At 45.0% G+C, this 21,460-nt stretch overlaps 1 protein-coding gene across 1 annotated transcript in view; it reads right to left on the minus strand.

Moving 5' to 3' along the window:
• srcin1b (SRC kinase signaling inhibitor 1b) overlaps positions 1 to 21,460 on the minus strand; it is a gene marked incomplete at both ends in the record, with an annotated part of 57,080 nt that overhangs the window by 13,773 nt on the left and 21,847 nt on the right. The window contains 5 exons of the mRNA XM_080542217.1: positions 5 to 94; positions 654 to 1,744; positions 5,588 to 5,759; positions 6,476 to 6,605; positions 7,693 to 7,897. Coding sequence (XP_080398343.1) covers positions 5 to 94; positions 654 to 1,744; positions 5,588 to 5,759; positions 6,476 to 6,605; positions 7,693 to 7,897 — 1,688 coding nt within the window. The remainder of the gene's footprint in view (positions 1 to 4; positions 95 to 653; positions 1,745 to 5,587; positions 5,760 to 6,475; positions 6,606 to 7,692; positions 7,898 to 21,460) is intronic.

The raw sequence follows: 21,460 nt of genomic DNA on the forward strand, positions 1-21,460 counted from the left end.
ATACAGGCTGTCTGCTTCTGGTCCCCTGGTCAGCACGCTCTGCAGTAGACCAGTCAGACTGGCTATCTGCTTCTCCATCGCCTCCATGCGCTCCCTGTCAAAACACACAGCACAGCTCAGATCCAGTACAGTAGATAGTCAAGAACATAATTGTATTGTATACAGACACACACACATACTGTATATATATGCATTAAACACACAATATATTCTGTTTTTTAGTCATGTTAAAAAAAGACACAGTGGGCAGATTCTAAATCTGTATCTATATAAATGAATGAATGAATGAATCTTTATTTCGAACATGATTTAAAAAAACGAACAAAAAAAAACGAATAACTAAACGAAAAGTACAGGTATCACTGTACGAAAGGGAGTAGGATGAAGCCTAAGCTTATCATGTCCTACCCCTATCCGTCACTTTCAAGTGAGAACAATAATACTTAAATTATATAATCCATTAATTAATACATATATTACAGTATCAACAGTATTAATCATTTTCCATTCTTAATATTGAAACAACACAAAATAAATAAATAAACATAATTTTCCATTCTTAATACTGAAACAACACACAATAAATAAATAACAAAACACACAAATAAGGAAACACAAAAATCTCACGGTCCGTTCTAGACCGTTCGTCTCACCTCGTCTCTGTCTCGTTGCCATGTTGCGGTGAACTGAATCCCAGCGACCCTCCACCTCCACCACCACCACCAAGGTCCCCTCCTCCTAGAAGTGGCGCAGCCATCAGGCAGAGCTGATCTGACCCCATCAACCCCAGCCCTGACCCCCCCTGGACGACCCTGGCCTTGGGATTCTCCCCCCCGAACACAGAGGAAGACACAGAGTCCCTCCGCAGGGTCTGTCTCCCCGGGGACCCCCGGCTGGGCAGGGTGCCTGAGTAGGAGTCCCTCATGTCGGGGATCTTCTGGGGTGACGAGGAGGAGGGGGGCGGCACCCTGAACCCCATCGCCAGCATCGAGGCGGCGTAAGTGTCGTTATACAACGGCCCTCCGGGCCTGTAGAGGGCCCCGCTGTCCATGAGCTCTCCTTGCAGAGCCGCGGCCGAGTAGGAGGTGAGGGAGCGCACGGACCCGGCGCCCGGAATCCCTCCCCCCCCTCCTCCTCCCCCTCCACCTCCACCGCCGCCACGACGGTAGAGGGAGCCGTAGGGGTCGGCCCGTGGGGGGAGGGGGGAGTGGGAGCCTGCCAGGCTGAGGCGTCCCCCCTCCTGGCCCAGGGAGTACGGGTCAGCGTAGATCCCCCCTCCTCCGCCGCCGTCGCCCCTGAGGAGGACCACACTCCTGGAGCCGCCGCCCACTTCCTCGTCGGGTTTCACGTCGCGGCGTTCCAGGATGGCGCTGGGGGAGGGGCAGAAGGCGGACTGGGCGTGGTGGTGTTGTTGGGGGTGTTGTTGTTGGGGGTGGTGGTGTTGTTGTTGGGGTTGTTGTTGTTGGCGGTGGTGCTGCTGCTGCTGGGGGTGGTGGGAGACACCCACACCCTGGCCCCCCCCCCCCGGTGAGGAGTGGTGGGCGTGGGGGTGGGGGAGGGAGTGGGTGTGGGGGTGGCCGTGGGGGTGAGGGGGGCCGGCGTAAGAGGAGGGGCGGCCGCCACTGTAGAGGAGGCGGGCGCGGGACGGGGAGCCCGAGGGGGGCGAGGCGGAGGAGGAGGAGGGCGGGGCGTTGCTGAGGCGGCGGCTGGGCGGGGAGTCTTGGGGCGTGTAGACCATCTCTCTCTGTGGGAGGAGGAAGAGAGGGATGATTAACATGAGGATGTGTAGACCATCTCTCTCTGTGGGAGGAGGAAGAGAGGGATGATGAGCATAAGGATGTGTACACCATGAGGGGTCATTTGACCCGTGTGAGTATTTAAAAAAAAATATCTTTGCACTCGATCAAATTTCAGGACCCTCCTTTCATGACTTTTCCTAGATATGTGGCGTTCTACCACCCAGTATCCTTACATTTTCAAAATCACATCAGGTTAAGCTAGTATAAAGCTATTTTGCTTTTGTTTTTCTGTGTAGGAAGGAAGCAGGCTAATTGACAAGCGGCCAACTAGTGGTCGTTGTGTGTAAATAGCAGCTTAGCAATGAAAAAGAGGCTCTATTAGTAGGTACAAAAGGCATGGCTGTTCTAGTGTTAATAGAATAAGCTAGAAAGCGAGGGACTAGACTAGGACACACAAAGCAACAGGTACCACCAGTAAGAAATGCTTTGAAAACCAACACTTTCAGATAACGACCCCTCAGATAACCACCCCTGGGCCTGTGCTCCTCAAAATAGCCCTCCATGGACTGCACAGTCACTGCCTTAATGGCTGTAGCACCTTCAATTCCATCTCGTATCCAAGCAACTGCTTGATAACTACTTGAGGATCTCACACGGAGGGAGCAAGACACACACACACACACACACACACACACACACACACACACACACACACACACACACCTCCCCATTCCGAGCCCAGAAGAAGTCACAGAATGTCCGTCACAGATCACCTCACCCACAATCTTCTCGCACTACTCTTAAGGGCTCTGCACACAGCGTGCGATTTCTGTTGCGCGTCAACGTTCCATTTTGAAGTTTGAATGGAAGTCTATGAGAACATCGCATTTACCCACACACGGCCCCGATTTTAATCGCACGGCGAACATTCGATTCCATTCATTTTGAATGGGACAAAGCAGTGCGACAAAACTCGCACGCCGTGTGCTTTGTCCCATTCAAAATGAATGGAATCGAATGTTCGCCGTGCGATTAAAATCGGGGCCGTGTGTGGGTAAATGCGATGTTCTCATAGACTTCCATTCAAACTTCAAAATGGAACGTTGATGCGCAACAGAAATCGCACGCTGTGTGCAGAGCCCTTTACCCACCTTTCGAAGCAGCACACACCACCAGTCTACCAATCAATCTCCACTACTAAGCCCTTATCCGTCCACTGGTGTTACCCTCTCCTGTCTGTGCGATGTGTTCGATGGTCCTGGTCATGGTTTACGACCGGCAATCAGATAGTAATCTCTGCTTCACTGGCTCAGCTGCAGATCTTCCCCCACCCCCACACCACCCCCCCTCTCTTCCAACTCTCTGTCACCTCTGTATCGCACCACCTCCTCTCCCTCACACATAACACTCAAGGTAGAACCCAGTCACTCAATAAAGCCATAAACTGGTAGGGAGATTTCTGGGGTGGTAGCAAAAGCCCTTGGGGGGATGGGAAAATTGACCTCCAAAATGAGCCGGGAACCAACAAATCATACCCCCGCAAGCGTACGCAAACACACACACACACACACACACACACACACACACACACACACAGAGGCCCTGCCTTGCTTGCACAGGGATGCTTAGGCTGGATGCTAGATCTAGTGCGTGCAGTATCCTCGGCTACGGAGGAGGAGCGAGAGCGAGAATAGAGCGAAGAGTTTAATTTGATTTGAGCTGTCGCTGTGCAGGACGGTGATTGCATGTTCATTTGATCAAGCTCTGTAGCCCTATTTATTCTCTCCTAATGATGAAGAAATAAAAATCGAAATGTTTAGTTTTTCTTTGTAATACTAGTCACCTAGCAATTCTATGAAGCTGGCTCTAGACAGCTAGCTATTTTTACATTTTGTCATAATGATTATGGCTCTAGCTCTAGAAGAAAAACAGTTTCAAGGTAAAAAAAAAAAAATGTTGTTTTTTTCTGAGTGGGGTATATTTTTCATTTTTATTGACAGATACAGTAGAGATTTAGAGAGGAAGGATGGGTGAGAAGAGAGAGGAGGGATGACATTCAGGATATGTCCCCGGGCCGGAATCGAACCGGGAACCTTGCGGTTTCATGGTCAACGTTAACCCGCTACGCCACCTAAGCGCCCCTGTTCCAAGGTAAATTTGTCAACTTCCCTTGTCCTTACCCACATACGTTGTGCCCTCTCAAATTGGTGCATGACTCTACTGGTTGATTGACTTAGCAGAAGTATCAAATCTCTCTCCCACGTTCTCTCTACTCTCCCTTCTGTACCTGCTTCTCTTCTTCTCTCTCTCCTTCTTTGTGTAAACAACCCTCTATCTGTTTCTTTCTCTGTCATTATCCCTCCATAACCTATGAGGGGGTTAAATAAGGCTTATAAGGGTTAAATCCTGTAATAAAAAATCTAATAAATAATTAAACAAATAATAATGTATATTCTTATACTGTATATTTCCTTGTTGATTCATAAATTAAAAAACGACACTATGTACACAGATGTGGTTCCCAAACCTTTCGTTTCGTAGATCTATCGTGAACCCGTTGAATAAACAAAACCATGTTTCTATACTTAACTGTGGGTCAATATGACCCACAGGGCCCTATTATGCACTTCTTAACTTGCCGTCTTAAGTCTTAATTAAGACGCACCGCCAGGTTAAGACCTACCGCCACCCTTATTATGCGCTTCATACGCGCTACTGCTATTAAGACTTATGAAGTGCATAATAGGGCCCACAGAGTTCTCTCTCCGTAACCCACAGTGGGTTCAGAACCACTCGAGACGAACTGGCTATGTGCCACCGTTTGAGAAACACTACATCATCAGTAGTCAGTCAGCAGGCAGCGTACTCTACTCAGCATCGGAGGGAAACAGGTTGGCGTGCGTTCAAGAACAGCAACAGTGGCGGTTCTGTAAAAATCACATTACTCATTCATGCACTCATCTTACAGTGACTGACTGCGTTTAATTTGTGCACTAGCATGTTACATGGTGAATAATCATTATTCGAAGCGTAGACAACATCATATCGGTGTCAAATCAACTATAATGAAACCCAGGATGAGTAAGCAATTGGTTCAGTTGTTGTTGCGCTGAGTTCAGTAGAGAGCTTGTTATTTGCTATTACTGTTTAGACGCGTGATACACATGCACCCGATGGTTCTCATTAGTCAGGTGATACTGTGAACAAAGTGCCCACACACTGATGCACGAACGAACGCACGCACGCACGCATACACACACACGGCAGGGTCTAAGATCCTGCGGGCCTTCTACAGAAGCACAACTGAGAGCATTCTGATTGGGTGTGCATCACTGCCTGGCACAGCAACTGCACTGCCCTCAACCACAAAGCGCTGCAGAGGGTGGTGCGGACAGCCGAGCGCATCAGTGGATCTGAGCTTCCCTCCATCCAGGATATATGCAACGAACGGTGAGTCAGCAAAACCCAGAGGATCATCGAAGATCCCAGCCGCCCCAACCACAGTCTGTCGGAAAAGACGAAGCCTCTTCCGGAGCCTCAGGGCCAAAAAACTCAGAGGCTAACCAACAGCTACTTCCCCCAGGCCATCAGGCTCATAAACAAGCCTACCGTAGACTATTGACTATCATCCCCAAGCACACACCATGTACACAGACTACCTAAACCTTAAGCTCACAGCCACTTTACTACTTGAACTGTTTGTACTGCTTGTATCCTTATACAAGCAGTACAGCACTTATGTGCTGTACCAGTCACTTTTCTCCGAAGAATTTTACTCTCTTACACTTGCGTGACTGAGCACACACACACACACACACACACACACACACTCTCTCTCTCTCTCTCACCCTGAGATCCCCATTAGCCAGGTGGGGGTTGTGGTGTCCGGGGTAGGTGCCGTAGATGGGCTCCTTGCAGTAGATCTTGATGACGCAGCGGTCCTGGACATCGCGAGGGTCCTCCAGCTCATAGAAGACGTTCCGTGTCTCATCCTTGATCAGCAGGGCCGTGCTCGGGCACCTTAGCATGGGCAGAGTTACACCTGAGCATTGCGCCTTTTACATTATATTTTCGACTTACTAACCCATGTATCGAAATATCTTTTTCAGTGCTTGAATTTATCTAATGTGTCTACACAGTTGGCTCTGACTTGGGTCAGACTTGGGGGTCAGATTTGGGTTTTATGCTGACAAAGGCTTCAAGGCCACAACTCTATTCGTTGTAAGTGTACACTGTCGTGGAATAGCTCCAAAGACTACTACACCAAGAATTGAATTGAATAAAGCCACCTGAGCCCCGGAATTTGAGGGTCAAGGGAACTGCTAGCTGAGTGGAATATTACCGCCGTCTCGATATTATTATTGTCATTACCTCAGTTTACTCTCCTGAGCAGCGCTAGATAAGTCAGTATAAGACAGTGTGCCTGAACATAATAATAATAATAATAATAATAATAATAATAATAATAATAATAATAATACATTAGACTTATATAGCGCTTTTCTAGCCACTCAAAGACGCTCTACAAACTTAAAAGATCGAGTAGTAATAATAAAAAAGAAACCAAAAAATAAATAAAAGAAAGTATAGGGGTCTAATTAATTGTGTTTGTAGGACAATCTACTCTGGATACTGCAATTTACACCTAGATTTCAGGCGGAGAAAAGCGGCGAACAAGCAACGCCAGCGTCCTCCTCTCTGAACCGGCAATTTTTTTGAAAAGTGAATGGAGTCACCTGAGCATGGCCATGGTGAGCCTCTGGGGGAACATGTGGACTATGAGAGCCCTCAGAGTCTCCAGGCTGGTGAGCTCGTGGGTGAGGTGCACCCGCCGCGTCTCCTCCCCCAGCTGGAGGAAGAGGATGCCTAGAGGAAGGGGAAGGGCAACATGTACACTGGTCAGTTCAGTCCAGAGGGAGTGGAGGGGACATAATGGGGACAGGGAAAGGAGGAGGGTGGTCAGTTGAAACACTTAATCAGCCATGTGATGTGGGGTCATTTGGTTTACTCTGTGAGTAAATAAATGGTTATATCTTTGCACTCGATCAAATTTCAGGACCCTCCTTTCATGACTTTTCCTAGATATGTGTGTTCTACCACCCCAGTATCCTTACGTTTGCAAAATCACATCAGGATAAGCTAGTATGAAGCTATTTTGCAGTTTGTGTAGGAAGCAGGCTAATTTACAAGCGGCCTTGTAAAGAGGGTAATTTGACCCCAGAGGCGTCTCTTTTAGTAGGTAAAAAAGGCACGGCTGTGTTAAATGGAGTTCCATTGAATCCACTCCCACACAAAACTGCGAAAACACATAAACACACATTTTGTGCACACAAGATAGAGGGCACGGTGTGGGTACGGTACAATGGCAATCACCTTTTAATTGGCATTTAATTGGGATCAATTAGTGGTTCATTCAAAACCGAATCATGTACGTATGTACCTCCTAGCATAGCAGTAAACAACTTCATCATTGTGAAAAACAACAACTGTAAGGACCACCACAACAACAACATTTCCTACGGATCCCATCGAGCCCTATAGTGACTACAACCAGCACTCAAGTTGAGGGGGGATGAGGGGGGATGGCATCCCCCCTGAAATAAAAACCGTCAAAATCATCCCCCTTCTAAAACTGCCATCCCCCCCTTTCCATCCCGTATGTCATTTTATCAATGAACGTGGTATTACTGCTAAGTTCAACATTTCGTTTCGCGCATATTGAGTAAAATACTGTGGGCGAGGGGAGGGGGGCACGCACACATGCAATGACGTTTTTACCAAGTCACTGACACTGAAGTCACTGACGGTGTGGGGATGCTAAAATTGTCCCCATTATGATAAAGTCCACCATCCCCCCTGATTTTTTTCTTTTACAATTTGAGTACTGATTCCAACCGTGTTAGGTCAGGGTCGTGATGTTAGCAGATGCTGGTGGTAAGGACGGGTCTCTGACCTGGCGCCCGGAGCTTGGCCTGGCTGGAGGAGCGGGCCAGGGGCAGACTCTGGCGCAGGCGGTTCATGCGGTTGAACCCGAGGGGGACGTCGGCTTCAGACATGGTCTCCAGACTCTCGGCTGAGGCGAAGGACACCCTGCTGGCCTGGTCAGCGAGAGCCGACTGTGGGGGGTTGTTGGGCCGGATCACGCGAGGGGTACGGGCCTGTGGACAGACGGAGAGAGTGTGTGAGAGAGCGAGAGATAGAAGGAAAAAGAAAGAGGGGGAGAGAGAAAGAACAAGAATTTCCAGCAAAAACACAACACAACCATCACAATCAAACAGGCAAACCATCATGACTATAGACAAAACATATACAAGGCAATTCCTGAATGAGAAATTACACCGAAGCAAAACAAGACAACCGTTGCGAAAAAGTTAGCCGAACTACAGTCACGCAGACGACGGAAGACAATCCCATCGACAAAACAACATAAACGTCACAGCGAGACAATACAACAACTGCAAAGGAAATGACAGCAGTTTCAAAAAGACAACAGAGACAAAAGAAAGCAGCCCCTTAAGGATAACAACACAACCAGCCAGACATTCACAACCGTTCCTCAAAATGGAACACCTGCATAATTAATACCTGACAACACTACCGCCAACACCACTGCCGCAACATGACACTACCACAACAACTTTATTTTCTTCTTTTCTTCACAAAACTTCAAACAGAGATAGTTTGATGAGATCTTGTGAGAAAATGAGCTATACAAATAAAAACGTCATTTGATTTGATAGATGAGCTGAATAATGAATGTGTTTACATTCAGGGAACTCTATGTCACAGCCTAGATGGGTGTACAGATTGAGCTACAGTAGTTTACTTAAGTAATGGGGACCTCAGTGAAGCATTTTTTCTTTTGGCTCTACACTTCAAAAGTTTGGGTATTAAATAAAACATATTTGACGGTTAAAGTGAGAGATTCTCAGCTTTTGGATGGGACAATTGGCTTGACGACGGGTATTACTGGTCGTCAGGTGTGTTCTGTCAAATCGTTGGTGCAGACAGTCATAAGAGAGCTCTCAATATCTAGTATTGATTCTAGACTTTACGTTTGGCTTTATCTATCTACCCTCCCTCCACCCCCACCCAGAGAGCTTTGGACTGTCTGGACATGAACACTTGAACACTTGATCTTTGCACTTCTTATATTTATATTATTTATGACTCTTGCACTATGATGTTGGTTTGCACTGTCTTGTCCTGTCTTGCACCCGTCCTGCTGTAAACCGTGCTCCACTGTCCCAAACCAAATTCCTAACATGTTTACATGTCAAGGCAATAAAGTCTTCTGATTCTGATTCTGATTCTTTGTGGTCGGCTATCGGTGTCTGTCAACATGAGGCCTAAAGAGACAGCAATGAAAATCAGGGAAGCCATTATAAGGCTACACAATCAGAAAAAACACATCAGTAACATAAACGTCAAATCTACCAAAACCAATACATTGGGACATCATTAAAAGGAAAGAAAGCAAACTTTCTACAAACTTTCTACAGTGAATGACTGAATAATTCTCACCATGATTAAGAAAACCCCCCAAATCAACTGTCCCACAGATCAGGAACACTCTCCAGGATGTAGGTGTGAATGTGTCAGAGACTACTGTCGTGGATATAATTGATTCTTAATAGATTTAGTAGAACTTACAAAGCACAAAGAGCTTAGATCAATTGTCTCCAAAGAGGCCTTTTATTAAGCCAAGTTACATGAGCACAGAGAGAAATGAGCAGACCAATAAGCAAGAAGCAATAGCCAGAAGCAGCCGCCAACGATGGGTGGGACTCATATTTATAGAACTGTCCTTGGTCGTGAGGTCACTATTCTTGGGAACCAATCATATTATACAAATCTGTGATTACACAAGTTATGGGCCTTGTCCATAGTCAGAATTATTCACTGCGCCACAGATCTTGGCCCATCCCTTACAGGGAGGAAATGGGCCTTCCTTGAGTGCTAGCTTCGCCACTACTGTAGAGACTTACATTTCTCAGTATAACATGACATAAAACCACTACACTACCATCTGTAGAAGACTTCATCAGCAGAACTAGACGTACAGAGGCTAAACTGCAAGGTGCAAACCACTAGTTATCTAGGGTGGCCAGGTTACGGGTTTGCTAAAAGGTATGTAAAAGAGCATGGAAGAGTTCTGGAAAAAAAAGGTGTGAATAGATGAGCCAAAGATGAATATATAATACCAGAGTGGCACGAATAAGGTGTGGAGGAAAAAAAAGGAACTGCCTAACACCCACAGCATGCCACCTCATCTGTGAAATATGGTGGAGGAGGGGGTGTTATGGCTAGAGGCACTGGAACTGTCTTTATTGATAATCTAACTGCTGATGGCAGCAGCACGAATTCTGAAGTGTACAGAAATACCTTGTCAGCTCGAGTACAACCAAACACCTCCGAACTCACTGAACGGCACCCAAAACATACTGGCATAGCAACTATAGGCAGTTTTTCATTTTTCAGGGCCAAAAAGTGGTAAGGTCTTGACTGAGCATACTAAATCTGTCCCATCACCTTTGGGTACACTGAAAAAGGGGGAATGCAAGTGTCGTAATTTATGAATGGTATATGGAAGCAATTTACCATGAGAGGAAAGGGGGTTGTGGACTCATTTACCACTGGTACAGCTGTTGTGGAAAACCCTGTACAGTGGTAAATGAGTCCACAACCCCCGTCCTCTCATGGTAAATTGCTTTTCTACAACAGCCACCACATAATATAACAAATAAATACACAGTTGTAACATTAAATTCATGTATTTACGATCATTAATCGTTTCAGAATACATATATCCTTCCTCCGCCATAGAATATAGTCCCATAAACAAGATCAACGATTGCATTGTAGGTCAGCACAGGTGTTCTTAATCAGATTGATTGGGAGGCGCATTGATACTGGAAATGCGGTCTGAACAGTGGAGATATTGTTGGGGTATTTACCACTGTTGCTAGCCAATCAAAATCCAGTATCCAAACATGCTGTTGTAGAACGTTTGATTTCAAATGCAAACTTTTAGAGTTTAGAGCCACAAGAAGAAAAATCCATCTCTGTCCCATTTCATACGCAAGGTACTGTATATAATATAGCTAATACTATGTATAATGACTATATTGCATGACTATATTGGGAAATGCAGTAGTCTCAAGAGATTTAGAGCCACTCTCTCCGTGTTTATCTATACCACAGGGAGTTAGAAGAACCAACAGAGCGCTATTACTGGCTAACTCTAATCAAAGAGGCTAGTACAAAAACCAACATAAATACGGAGTAACCACTGAGAATCCACCTGTCCAATTCTTGCCACCGGGGAACGGAACATTGTGAAGAAGAGGAGGACCTCTCATTAGAGCAGAGGCAGGAACTGCTAGAGCAGGTTGTTATAATGAATCCCCACCGACAGACATTTTCCAGTCCAAAGGCTGCTGTAATGAGCTCCCACAGAGCTGTGTATACTGCTCACATTCACTTACGCATCTGTTGAGTCCTCTCAACCGCCACCATAATGTAGGAACTCACACGTCGCATACACACCTAAACTGCATGTGAGGGTATGGCTCAGACATACACACAAAACTCAAACAAATGCAACAGCAAGTACACATGTATGCACACAAATGTAGAGTACACAAACACAATTATGCTCTTACAAATGTACACATTAATAGTGCCACACACATTTGGCCAGATATGATATGAACACACACCTACTGTACACTACATAGACACACTTTGTTAACTACTGAACACACACACACACATACACACACACACACACACACACACACACACACACACACACACTAACGTAATTTGTTCTCTCACCAGCCGACCAAACCAGTTGCTCTCTCTTGGCTTAGATAAAGTTTACGGCAAACACTCCAAAACACACAGATGGTCTAGTCTACTAGTCTAGTGTTGTGTGTGTCCAAGCCAAAGGCAAACCTTCTGTCTGTCTATCATCCCAAAAGCACCAAGCTGTTGAGGAGGAAACATGTCAGCACTGGGGAACTAGAACGTTTGTGGTTAGTCAGCTTTTGACGAAGAGAAAAAGAAAGAGCAAGAGAGAGAAGGTAAGAGGGAGGACGAGAAATGCCAAGGAAGTGAAACTGAGACATACTGTTACTGTAGCGCAAAGGTGAAAAGTACAGGAAGGGATTAACAGTGGGGGGTAAGAAAGATAGTGACAGAGCATGGAATTATAAAATGGAGGGAGAGAGAGAGAGAGAGAGAGAGAGAGAGAGAGAGAGAACGAGAGAGAGAGAGAGAGAGAGAAAGAGAAAACAGTATGAAAGATGGTGCTTGACTTTCTGTCCTCTCTTTTCCCTAATTAGTTATCATTTGTGTCTGCAGGCAGCTGCTGAAGCCAGGGCAGGGCCTTCTCTCTGAACCAGGGTTAGGGTGAACCAGGAGAAGGAGAGTAAATGGTAAATGTACTGCACTTATATAGCGCCTTTATCTAAAGCGCTTTACAACGGCCTCTCATTCACCCATTCACACACCAATGGCGGCAAGCTACCATGGCAAGGCGCCGGCCCGCTCACTGGGAGCAATTTGGGGTTCAGTGTTTTGCCCAAGGACACTTCGACATGTGGCCAGCCCGGGGCTCGAACCGCTGACCTGCCAACCTTGCGATCATTAGACGGCAGCTCTTTTTTTTTTTTTTTTTTATCTTTTATTATAAAAATATTCTTTTAAATACAATCATAGCTATACATATTCATACATGTTCATTTTATAGCCTTCATTGTATTCTAATTCAAATAAAATAAATTAAAAACCAATAGATAAAAACAAAACACACCCATACCATTTTGGTATGAGATAAATCCATCTATTATTCAGTCAGTCCTTCATAACCAAAATAACCCTTTAATATAAATCAATAACAAATGAATGCAACAATAAAAACAAAACCATCTTCAAAAATCTAAATCAAACTCCAACCCTCCATCCACCCCCACCCTTATAAACCCACAATCCCTAATAAACAACTTCTCAAAATCTTTTTGCCCTGTCTTGTGCATCAGTCCCACATTCTTCCTGACCAATCCCTCAAAGACTTTCCACACCGTTATCCACTTTCCCTCAAATCTTGCTAAATTCCTCCTCAAATAAATTGCATACCTAGCCTGTGATAATACATAATTTAAACACCATATATTCACTCCCCTTCTCTTTCCCTCCACCCCAAAAACCACCATCCTCCTCCACTCCTGCATCCCCACCACCTCCACCCCCCAATGCTTCTTCACTAGTCCTTTCAACCTTTCTTCGAATCCCTTCATTTCTCTACATTCAAAAAGCATGTGCATTAAGTTCTCATCCTGTATCCCACACACATCACACTCCCTCGAAACTGTTCTGTCTACCTGATGCAACACCACCTTAGTATAAACCCTGTTATGCCTAAGCATAAAATCAAAATGAGTACATTCTAAACTATTATATTTTAAAAATAAATTCCTCCATATGTTCTTCACCTCCAATCCTGGGAACACCTGCCTCCACACCTTCTCTGCCGCAGGCTCCTTCACTCTGCTCTCCAACAGTGCCCAGTAGCACTCCTTCACCTTAACCGCTGAGAAGTCCCGCACTGTTTCCCCTTTCCCTAGTCTTAACTTAGGTAACTCTGTTTGCTCCTTCCCTTTTAACTCCCTATCTAACCTACTCACCCACTCCCCTGGTATACTCTGCTTTATTTTATTATACATGCTCACTATTTCTCCCCTTCTCGTCTCCTCATCTGTTTCCCTAACAACTTCTATAATTGCCTGCTCTGATAGGAACCCTGGCACTACCTCATACCTAAAATCCCTTACTCTAATCAGTCCTGCCCTCCAGAAACTCCTAGATTCTAACATTTTCCCCTCTCTTCTTATTACAGGGTTCAATAAAACTGGAACATTTAGTATCTCCCCTCTCTTCTCACACTCATATCCTACCTGAGGCAAAAAACTACCCCAGGCTTTAAACACCTCTTTATAGAATTCCGGCACCCTATCATACATCCGTACTTTAAAGCACATCAACAACCCATAATCCCCCCCCCCCCCACATCTATGTACCCATTCCCTAAAGTATCCTTTCCATCCATGTCCTTCCTCCCCATACAAAAACCTTTTGACTGTTCTGACTCTCATTGCCCTCATCTTTACTTCCAAATCTACCAGTTTCAACCCTCCTTTATCATAATCTGCTACTAATACATCATACGCTATTTTAACCCCCTTTCCTCTCCACAAAAAATCTGACACTAACATCCTGGTTTCTTTTAGAACCCACTCTGGTACATTCAATACTCCTAATACATAAACATATTTTGACATTAACAGTGCATTAACAATTACAACTTTTCCCTTCAGTTTCATGTTCCTTTGCTTCCAATAATTCAATGTTGTTCTTATTTTATTCAAAACCCCTGTCCATGTGTAATCAACAGCCTCCCTGTCATCCTCTCCAAGATATATCCCCAACACTTTTATCATCCCCTTTACAATTTTCAAATCAAAAACACAATTGTCTGTATTCACTCCCCCTATACACAACATTTCAGACTTGTCAACATTCACTTTTGCACCAGAAGCCTTTCCATATATGTTTACACACCCCATTATTTTGTTCACACTATTTACATCCCTGACAGTACATGTCGTGTCATCTGCATATTGATGGATTATGCTAACTCCTCCCCCCGGCATATTTATTCCCTTAATTTCTTTCTCCTGCTTAATATACGCTGCCAATGGCTCCACAGATATGCTATATAGCAATGCTGACAGTGGACACCCTTGTCTTATTGATCTCCCCAAAGGGAAGGAGTCAGTCAATAATCCATCTATCTTTACTTTACTTCTTGCATTCTTATATAATAGTTCAATCCAATCCCTCATAACAGTCCCAATCCCAAAATGTTCCATTGTTTTCAATAAAAAAACATGTTCCACCCTGTCAAAAGCCTTATTTAAATCCAAAGATAACAATAAACCCCCTTCCTCCCTCATGTCCTTCACAACATCCCTTAATGTGCACATATTCTCTGCCACATCCCTCCCTGGGACTCCATAGGCCTGGGTAGGTGCAATCATGTTTTTCATTACTTTATTCAATCTATTTGCTAATACTTTTGCTATGGTTTTATAATCACAATTAAGTAATGATAATGCTCTATAATTCTGTAATTTGTTCCTGTCCCCTTTACCCTTATACAATAACGTGAGCACCCCCAAACCCATAGAGTCCGGAACAACCCTTTTATTCCCCATACACGTATACACTCTGCACAATATAGGGGCCAGGATGTCAACAAAAGCTTTATAAAATTCAGCCGTCAACCCATCCGAACCCGGACTCTTATTTGGGTTTAACCCCATGATGGCTGTCTTAACCTCCTCCACCCTTAGGTCTGCATCACACATTTTCCCTTCTTCTTCTGTCACCCTAGCTTCCACTGCTTCTAATACTTTATTCATACATTCCTCATTCACACCCCCGGATGTATATAGGTCTGTATAAAATGACTGCACAGTATCCATTATTCCCACTAAGTCTGTTATTATTTCACCTTTATCATTCTCTAATTCCTTAATTTTCCCTTTCTCTTTCTGTCTCTTCTCTAAACCTAAAAAGAATGCTGTACTCCTTTCTCCCTCAACCACATACCTTGCCCTACTCCTTACTAAAGCACCTTCACACTTTCTCTTCTCTAGCTCCCTCAAATCTTCCCTCACTCTCAAATACTCTGCTAAATCATGCCCTGGAATATTATCAACTCTCTCCTGTTCTATTGCTAACCTTTTCTGCAAATCTCTTTCCTCCCTCACCCTCTCTTTCCCTCTCAGTTTTGCGAATGCTATTATTACAGCTTTTAATTTATCCTTCATCCCTTCCCACCACACACTCACATCACTCTCATACATCTGGTCTTCCATAGCAACACTCACACACTCTCTTACTATCACCCCAAAACGTATATCTTTCAGTAAACTTGCATTAAAGCACCATGTCCCTCCTCTTCCCCCTACGTTCCTCGCACCTAGCTGGAAAGACTGAGCATCGTGGTCGCTAAAGGCCATAAACCGATACTCAACCCTTCCAACCAGGTGCCTCACCTCCCTCTTCACTAAACATAAATCGATCCTTGATTGTCTCAAAACCCCCATCACCATTTGTCTCCTTGAAAAAACCTGTGCATCAGGGTGCCCCTCCCTCCATATATCCACCATTCCTCTTGTGCGCATCATTTCTAATAATACTGGGCGTGACGGATCATTCCTAAATTTCACCCCCCTTGTTACATCTAACCTGTCCACCACCACATTATAATCCCCAACCATAATACAATTCCCAACACATTTCTCTTTCAAAGATTCAAAAAAAACTTTCCTATATTTGTCCACATTTGGTGCATATATACAATATAGTGCATACTCTATCCCTTGATATTCGAACCCCACTCCCACCACTCTTCCCTCATTGTCATTCATTATATTCCTTACATTTTTCACTACCCCATTCTTTACCAAAATAGCCACCCCACAAGCATACACAGTTCCATTACTCACATAAACTTGTCCATTCCACCTCCTTCTTACATCTTCCATTATATCCTCTGTCCAATGCGTCTCCTGGAGGCATATAATCTCCTCTCTGTATGCTGCCAACACAAGCTCCATCTTCTTCCTATCCCTGAGTCCATTTGTGTTGACAGCAACAACCCTGACCATCGTCAAGATTACAAAGAAAAAGATCATGTACACCGCCATGTCATTTTCCTACCTTAGTCTTCTTCCCTTGTGCACCTTTTGCACCCCTTCCTGATCTTGTCCTCACCCTCTGTACATCCGCATATAGTCCTTCATCGGAACCTTTTCTTTTCCCCACGCCCTCTGTTGAAGGCCCTGCCTCATCCATCTCTCCATCCCTTACTGCGTTGTCTAGGCTGGCTCCAATCTCCTCTCTCTCTTTACCCTCCATTTCCACCGGACCAGGCCCCTCCGCTCCTCTCTCCACTTCCGGCTCCATCTGGGTCTCCTCCACCACCTCAGCTTGTCCTCCTCCCTCCGTCACGTCTTCATGGCTCCTTTCCCCACCTTCTCCTTGTGTCTCCACCACTTCCTCCTCCACCACCTCCTCCTCCTCTCCCTCCATCTCCTCTTCTTCGTCCCCCTCCTCCTCCTCCTCCACCACCTCCTCCTCCTCCTCCTTCTCCTCCTCCTTCTCCTCCTCCTCCTCCTCCTCATCACTGCTCACTCTCTCTCCTCCATCATATCTCCTTCCCATGCATTCACGTGCATAATGTCCTTGTTTATTGCATTTGTAGCATACGAACTCCGGGCATTCTCGGATTACATGTCCTGGTTTGATACATAGCCTACATACCCTCACTTGCTTATCATGAATCACCCTAAAGTGATCCACTCCAACCAGGGTCTCAAACTTGGTAGAATAGGGCAAAGACCTCACCTCTTCGGTGAACTTCACCTTCATGTATCTCGTCCCGTCTGCAATGTCCGTTCCCGGCCACGTCTTTCTTTTGATAGGTGATACCGCCTTCACCCCCCACGACTCCAGCCTGTACCTGATCACGTCGTCCTTCAGATATACCGGGAGATGCAAAAACGAGACCACCATTTCATCCACCGCCAAGTCCTTTCCCATTATTCTCACGTCTTTTATCATGAAACCATCCACCAGCTTGTCCTTCCCTCTCCTCGATGCCAGCGTGATCTCATATTTCCTGTCTCCTTTATCCCGACAGCCCTCCACATTTCCACACACCTCCTTTATGCCTCGTAACATTTCCATCATGGTTATATTACTTCCTTGCTCCAGTCGCACTTCCACCGTTAAACTTGCGTCATACCGTTTGTCCGTGTTACTTTTATCGTCGTCCATTCCATTCGCGTTGTTCGTTGCCATGTCGTCCGTCCTTAGAAGCCCCCGATCAGCACGAAGCTGTCGGGGTACTCAAAATCCTTAACTCGCTTAAATAAAGATGTTATTATAATGTTTTTTTCCAAAGACACGCTCAAACTTTTCTCAGTCCTAACACACCTGTTCAACTTCCGCTCATGCGCATAGACGGCGACTCTACCTCCTGCACCACAGCCGCCCCAAGGAGAGGACAAGCTTCTCTCCAGGTGCCCAGGAGAAGGAGAGGACAACCCAGTAAACAAAGAGTCCAAAAGACGTCCTCAGGGAAGCCGGAATGTGGGTTCAGATGACGTCTTTCTAGGACGTCCAGATGACGTCTTTCTACGAGGGAGAGGACACGCTTCTCTCAGGAGAGGAGAGGACAAGCTTCTCTCAGGAGAGGAGAGGACAAGCTTCTCTCAGGAGAGGAGAGGACAAGCTTCTCTCCACGGGCCCAGGAGAAAGAGAGGACAAGCTCGGCTGCTCTCTGTGTGCCAGTGTTTTATCCCCACTGCGTCTACATTACGGGCCTGACATTTTACACTCGGGCAACGCCCAATAAAACTCCCCCCCCTCAACGCTTCCCAGCAAGCCTCCCCTTCAACAACACCATCCTCCCTAGACAACCCACATTACTTCATAAACCTGTCATGCCAGTTGTCCAGTGGTTGTTTGGTTGTTGTCATTAAACTGTTATGACAGGTGTATAACACCCAATGAACCTCCCCCCACAACCGTAACCCCTGAATAGCACGATCCTCCCTCAATCGATTACTGAATGTGATAAACTTCATACTGGACATTTGCAAATGTATAAACTGCTCCGTACCTGTACATAATGTGAATAAGTGATTACGTTTATAAACGAATAAGAAATCAATCAATTTGTCCTCCAATGAGGGGGTGGTTGTGGAGTTTGTGTACCAAAGAATGCATCCCAACCAGTTATACCATTCCTATAACATCTTGTGAAGGCATTACAGCCACTATAAAGTACATTAAAAGCCATGTCCTGTTATTCTAGGTAGGACTATGTTTTAAGGTTATCATGTGTGATGGATTTTTCCTTGTTTTATAACTGGTGGTTCTCTTAGCTGTCATGGTTCAGTTGTCTTTACTGGATCTCAAGGGCCTTTATAAAACAATTTCTTTTTTTTATTGAAAACACAAACACCCTGCTGCATAAAACATCAGTCACTGGGTTGTCAGGGGTGACCGGAGAAGTACAACAGATTCCTCTTCCAAACAAACACATGACTCACGCTAGGGAAAAAATATTCATGCAAATACAAGTTAAGCAATCATTAGAGGCCAGATGCAAAATGAGGTCATCGATGAACCAGGTATTTCAATGTTGCCTTGGAAACCAGCTCAGGTTTGATAGCAGCCAATAGCCAACAGGTGCATACGGTGTGTCACTCATGAACACTATAGTATACTTCTTACCTCTATGTCAAGCATCTTGGTTCCTTTCGATAGATGTTGATGTTACAGATAATTCCGTACCTCTGTTTTACTCCGCAGCTGTACTTTTATTTATAATTTCCTTATTTATACAGATCATTCCAATTGATATATAGAGTATGAACTTCTGCTCCTCCTCCTCCTCCTACTACTACTACTACTACTACTACTACTACTACTACTACTACTACTACTACTACTACTAGTACTACTACTAGTACTACTACTATTTTCCAGTCTCTCCCTGAAATTGTGTTCCCTTACTCTATCTCCGTCTACAACTCCATCTCTAACGTCCATAATTCACTCCTAGGAAAATTCACTTCAACCCTACATTCGGTCTCTGTACCTCATTATATCATCTCTACCTCTGATTGGTTGGCTTGTACAAAGTCGGTTTTCTGTGAAAAATTATTTGGCTGTTGGGGCAGCTGTGTCCAGCTGTGCCTCCACAACCCCCTCCCCCCCACCCCCTCCCCCCTCTCTGGAACACTGGTGAACCCCCCCCCTCCCGATTTCATGGGCATTACCAACCCGCAGTCCTGGCATACCGTTCCACTGAGCTCTGTAATTGGGCGAAGATCCACATCTGTGAGTTTTACGCAAGTATATTACATCTCCATAAACACCCAGGAAGACTAGCTAATGTCATGGCATTAGCTAATGGGGATCCTAATAAACAAACAAACAAACACTAATATTAGGGAGTCACTCAATGGAAATCGTCGAGTGTCTCGGTTGAGCTGAACACAAAGGTTTCATCAGGATGTCGACGGTTCTCTTTCATGCGATGTGATAGGAGGAGGCATTTGGCCTCAGTATCTGTGGGTGAAATGTGTATGAACACAGGTAGGACGTGAACAGTCTCATCATATAAACGTATGCTTATCAGTTATGGGCCACCCAATCTCTCCAGTTAACTCAAGTAGATTACCCTCTGGGCCATTACCGTCGTCTGTAACAAGATGTAGGAAAAGGCCCATAATTCACAGATTGCCTTGGGCCAGATTGCCTTTATATGTGTTCTGCATATTCATTCCTAACATTGAAGAAAATGTCACCGCTGTTAAACTAACGCACCGAACAAATCTGACTGTCTTGGTGGATCGTAGCCAAGCAACGCTAAGTGATTCTGGCCACAGCGTAACAGCCGGTCGGCAAGGGGGGGGGGGGGACATTGCGGCAGTTGGCATCCCTAAGCCTTTCAGAGACTGAAAACACTCAAGCTATTCTCCCAGTCAGATTGGGGAATAGCAATTTTCTACTCAACTCTATATCAACACGCAAACAGCAAAGCACAACAATAGCAACTGTCCAAATGGTTTAGCTCTGAGCTCGCTAACTGGGATGGGAGCAGAGGTACTCTCGGGGTTCAGTGTGTGTGTGTGTGTGTGTGTGTGTGTGTGTGTGTGTGTGTGTGTGTGTGTGTGTGTGTGTGTGTGTGTGTGCGTGTGCGTGTGTGCGTGCATGCGTGTCTGTGTGTGTGTGTGTGTGTGAGAGAGAGATTGCAATGGTGGTGTGGCTCTTTTTAGTGACAGGAGGTTTCAATAATGTTATTTGTGTAGGAGACCATAGGGTGTGTGTAGTGTACATGTACTTGACTTGATTATAAAAACATTATATTCAATGGATGAGATGTTGGATTTAGTTGTTGAAGTAGCCTCTGTTTCAGAGCAGCACTCCTATCCTGTCTGCTATCCAGTGCAGTTAGCCTCATTTCTGTTGCTTGTAAAGTGTCTAACAGCTGTTGTCTGGCTGGAGACCAGACAGTTTTTTTCCATCCTCTGTCTTGCACGAGTAGCTGTCAATCACACCCTGTTTGCTACTCACCCCTCGCTTATACTCTACCTCTGTGCATCTCTGGAATGGAAAAAGGGTTTGGCTTTGCCGTCGTAATCTCTTTTAAAAGGAGAGAAGCCTTTCTTCCATGCAACAAACAGCATAACGGCAGTGAGGCTTCAGAAAGGCTTTGTACACATGAACTATAATTGTCTGTTTGTGTTCTGTTCCTCCTATGTATTTGTCTCTCTCTGTCTTATGTTGTAATATTTATTGTACCCAATGCATAGAAGTTTTGGACATTATTAACAGCAACTCAAAATCAAAAGCATATAAAGCACGTAATACCACACAATGGCATCATGACAGAAAACCTACATATTTGCTTGTTTTATAGAAAGTGTTACCATTACCTGCTAGGAGTGGTTGTAATTTATCACATTATCATGACTATTGTAAATGTGGACAGCTATGAAGAATACATAACAATCGCTGTCACCTTTCTTGTGCAAGTGTGTATGACGCCTTACATTGTACATTCAGAACAT

Source organism: Nansenia antarctica (genome assembly GCF_963989245.1).
Source record: "Nansenia antarctica genome assembly, chromosome: 11".
Taxonomy (NCBI): Eukaryota; Metazoa; Chordata; class Actinopteri; order Argentiniformes; family Microstomatidae; genus Nansenia; species Nansenia antarctica.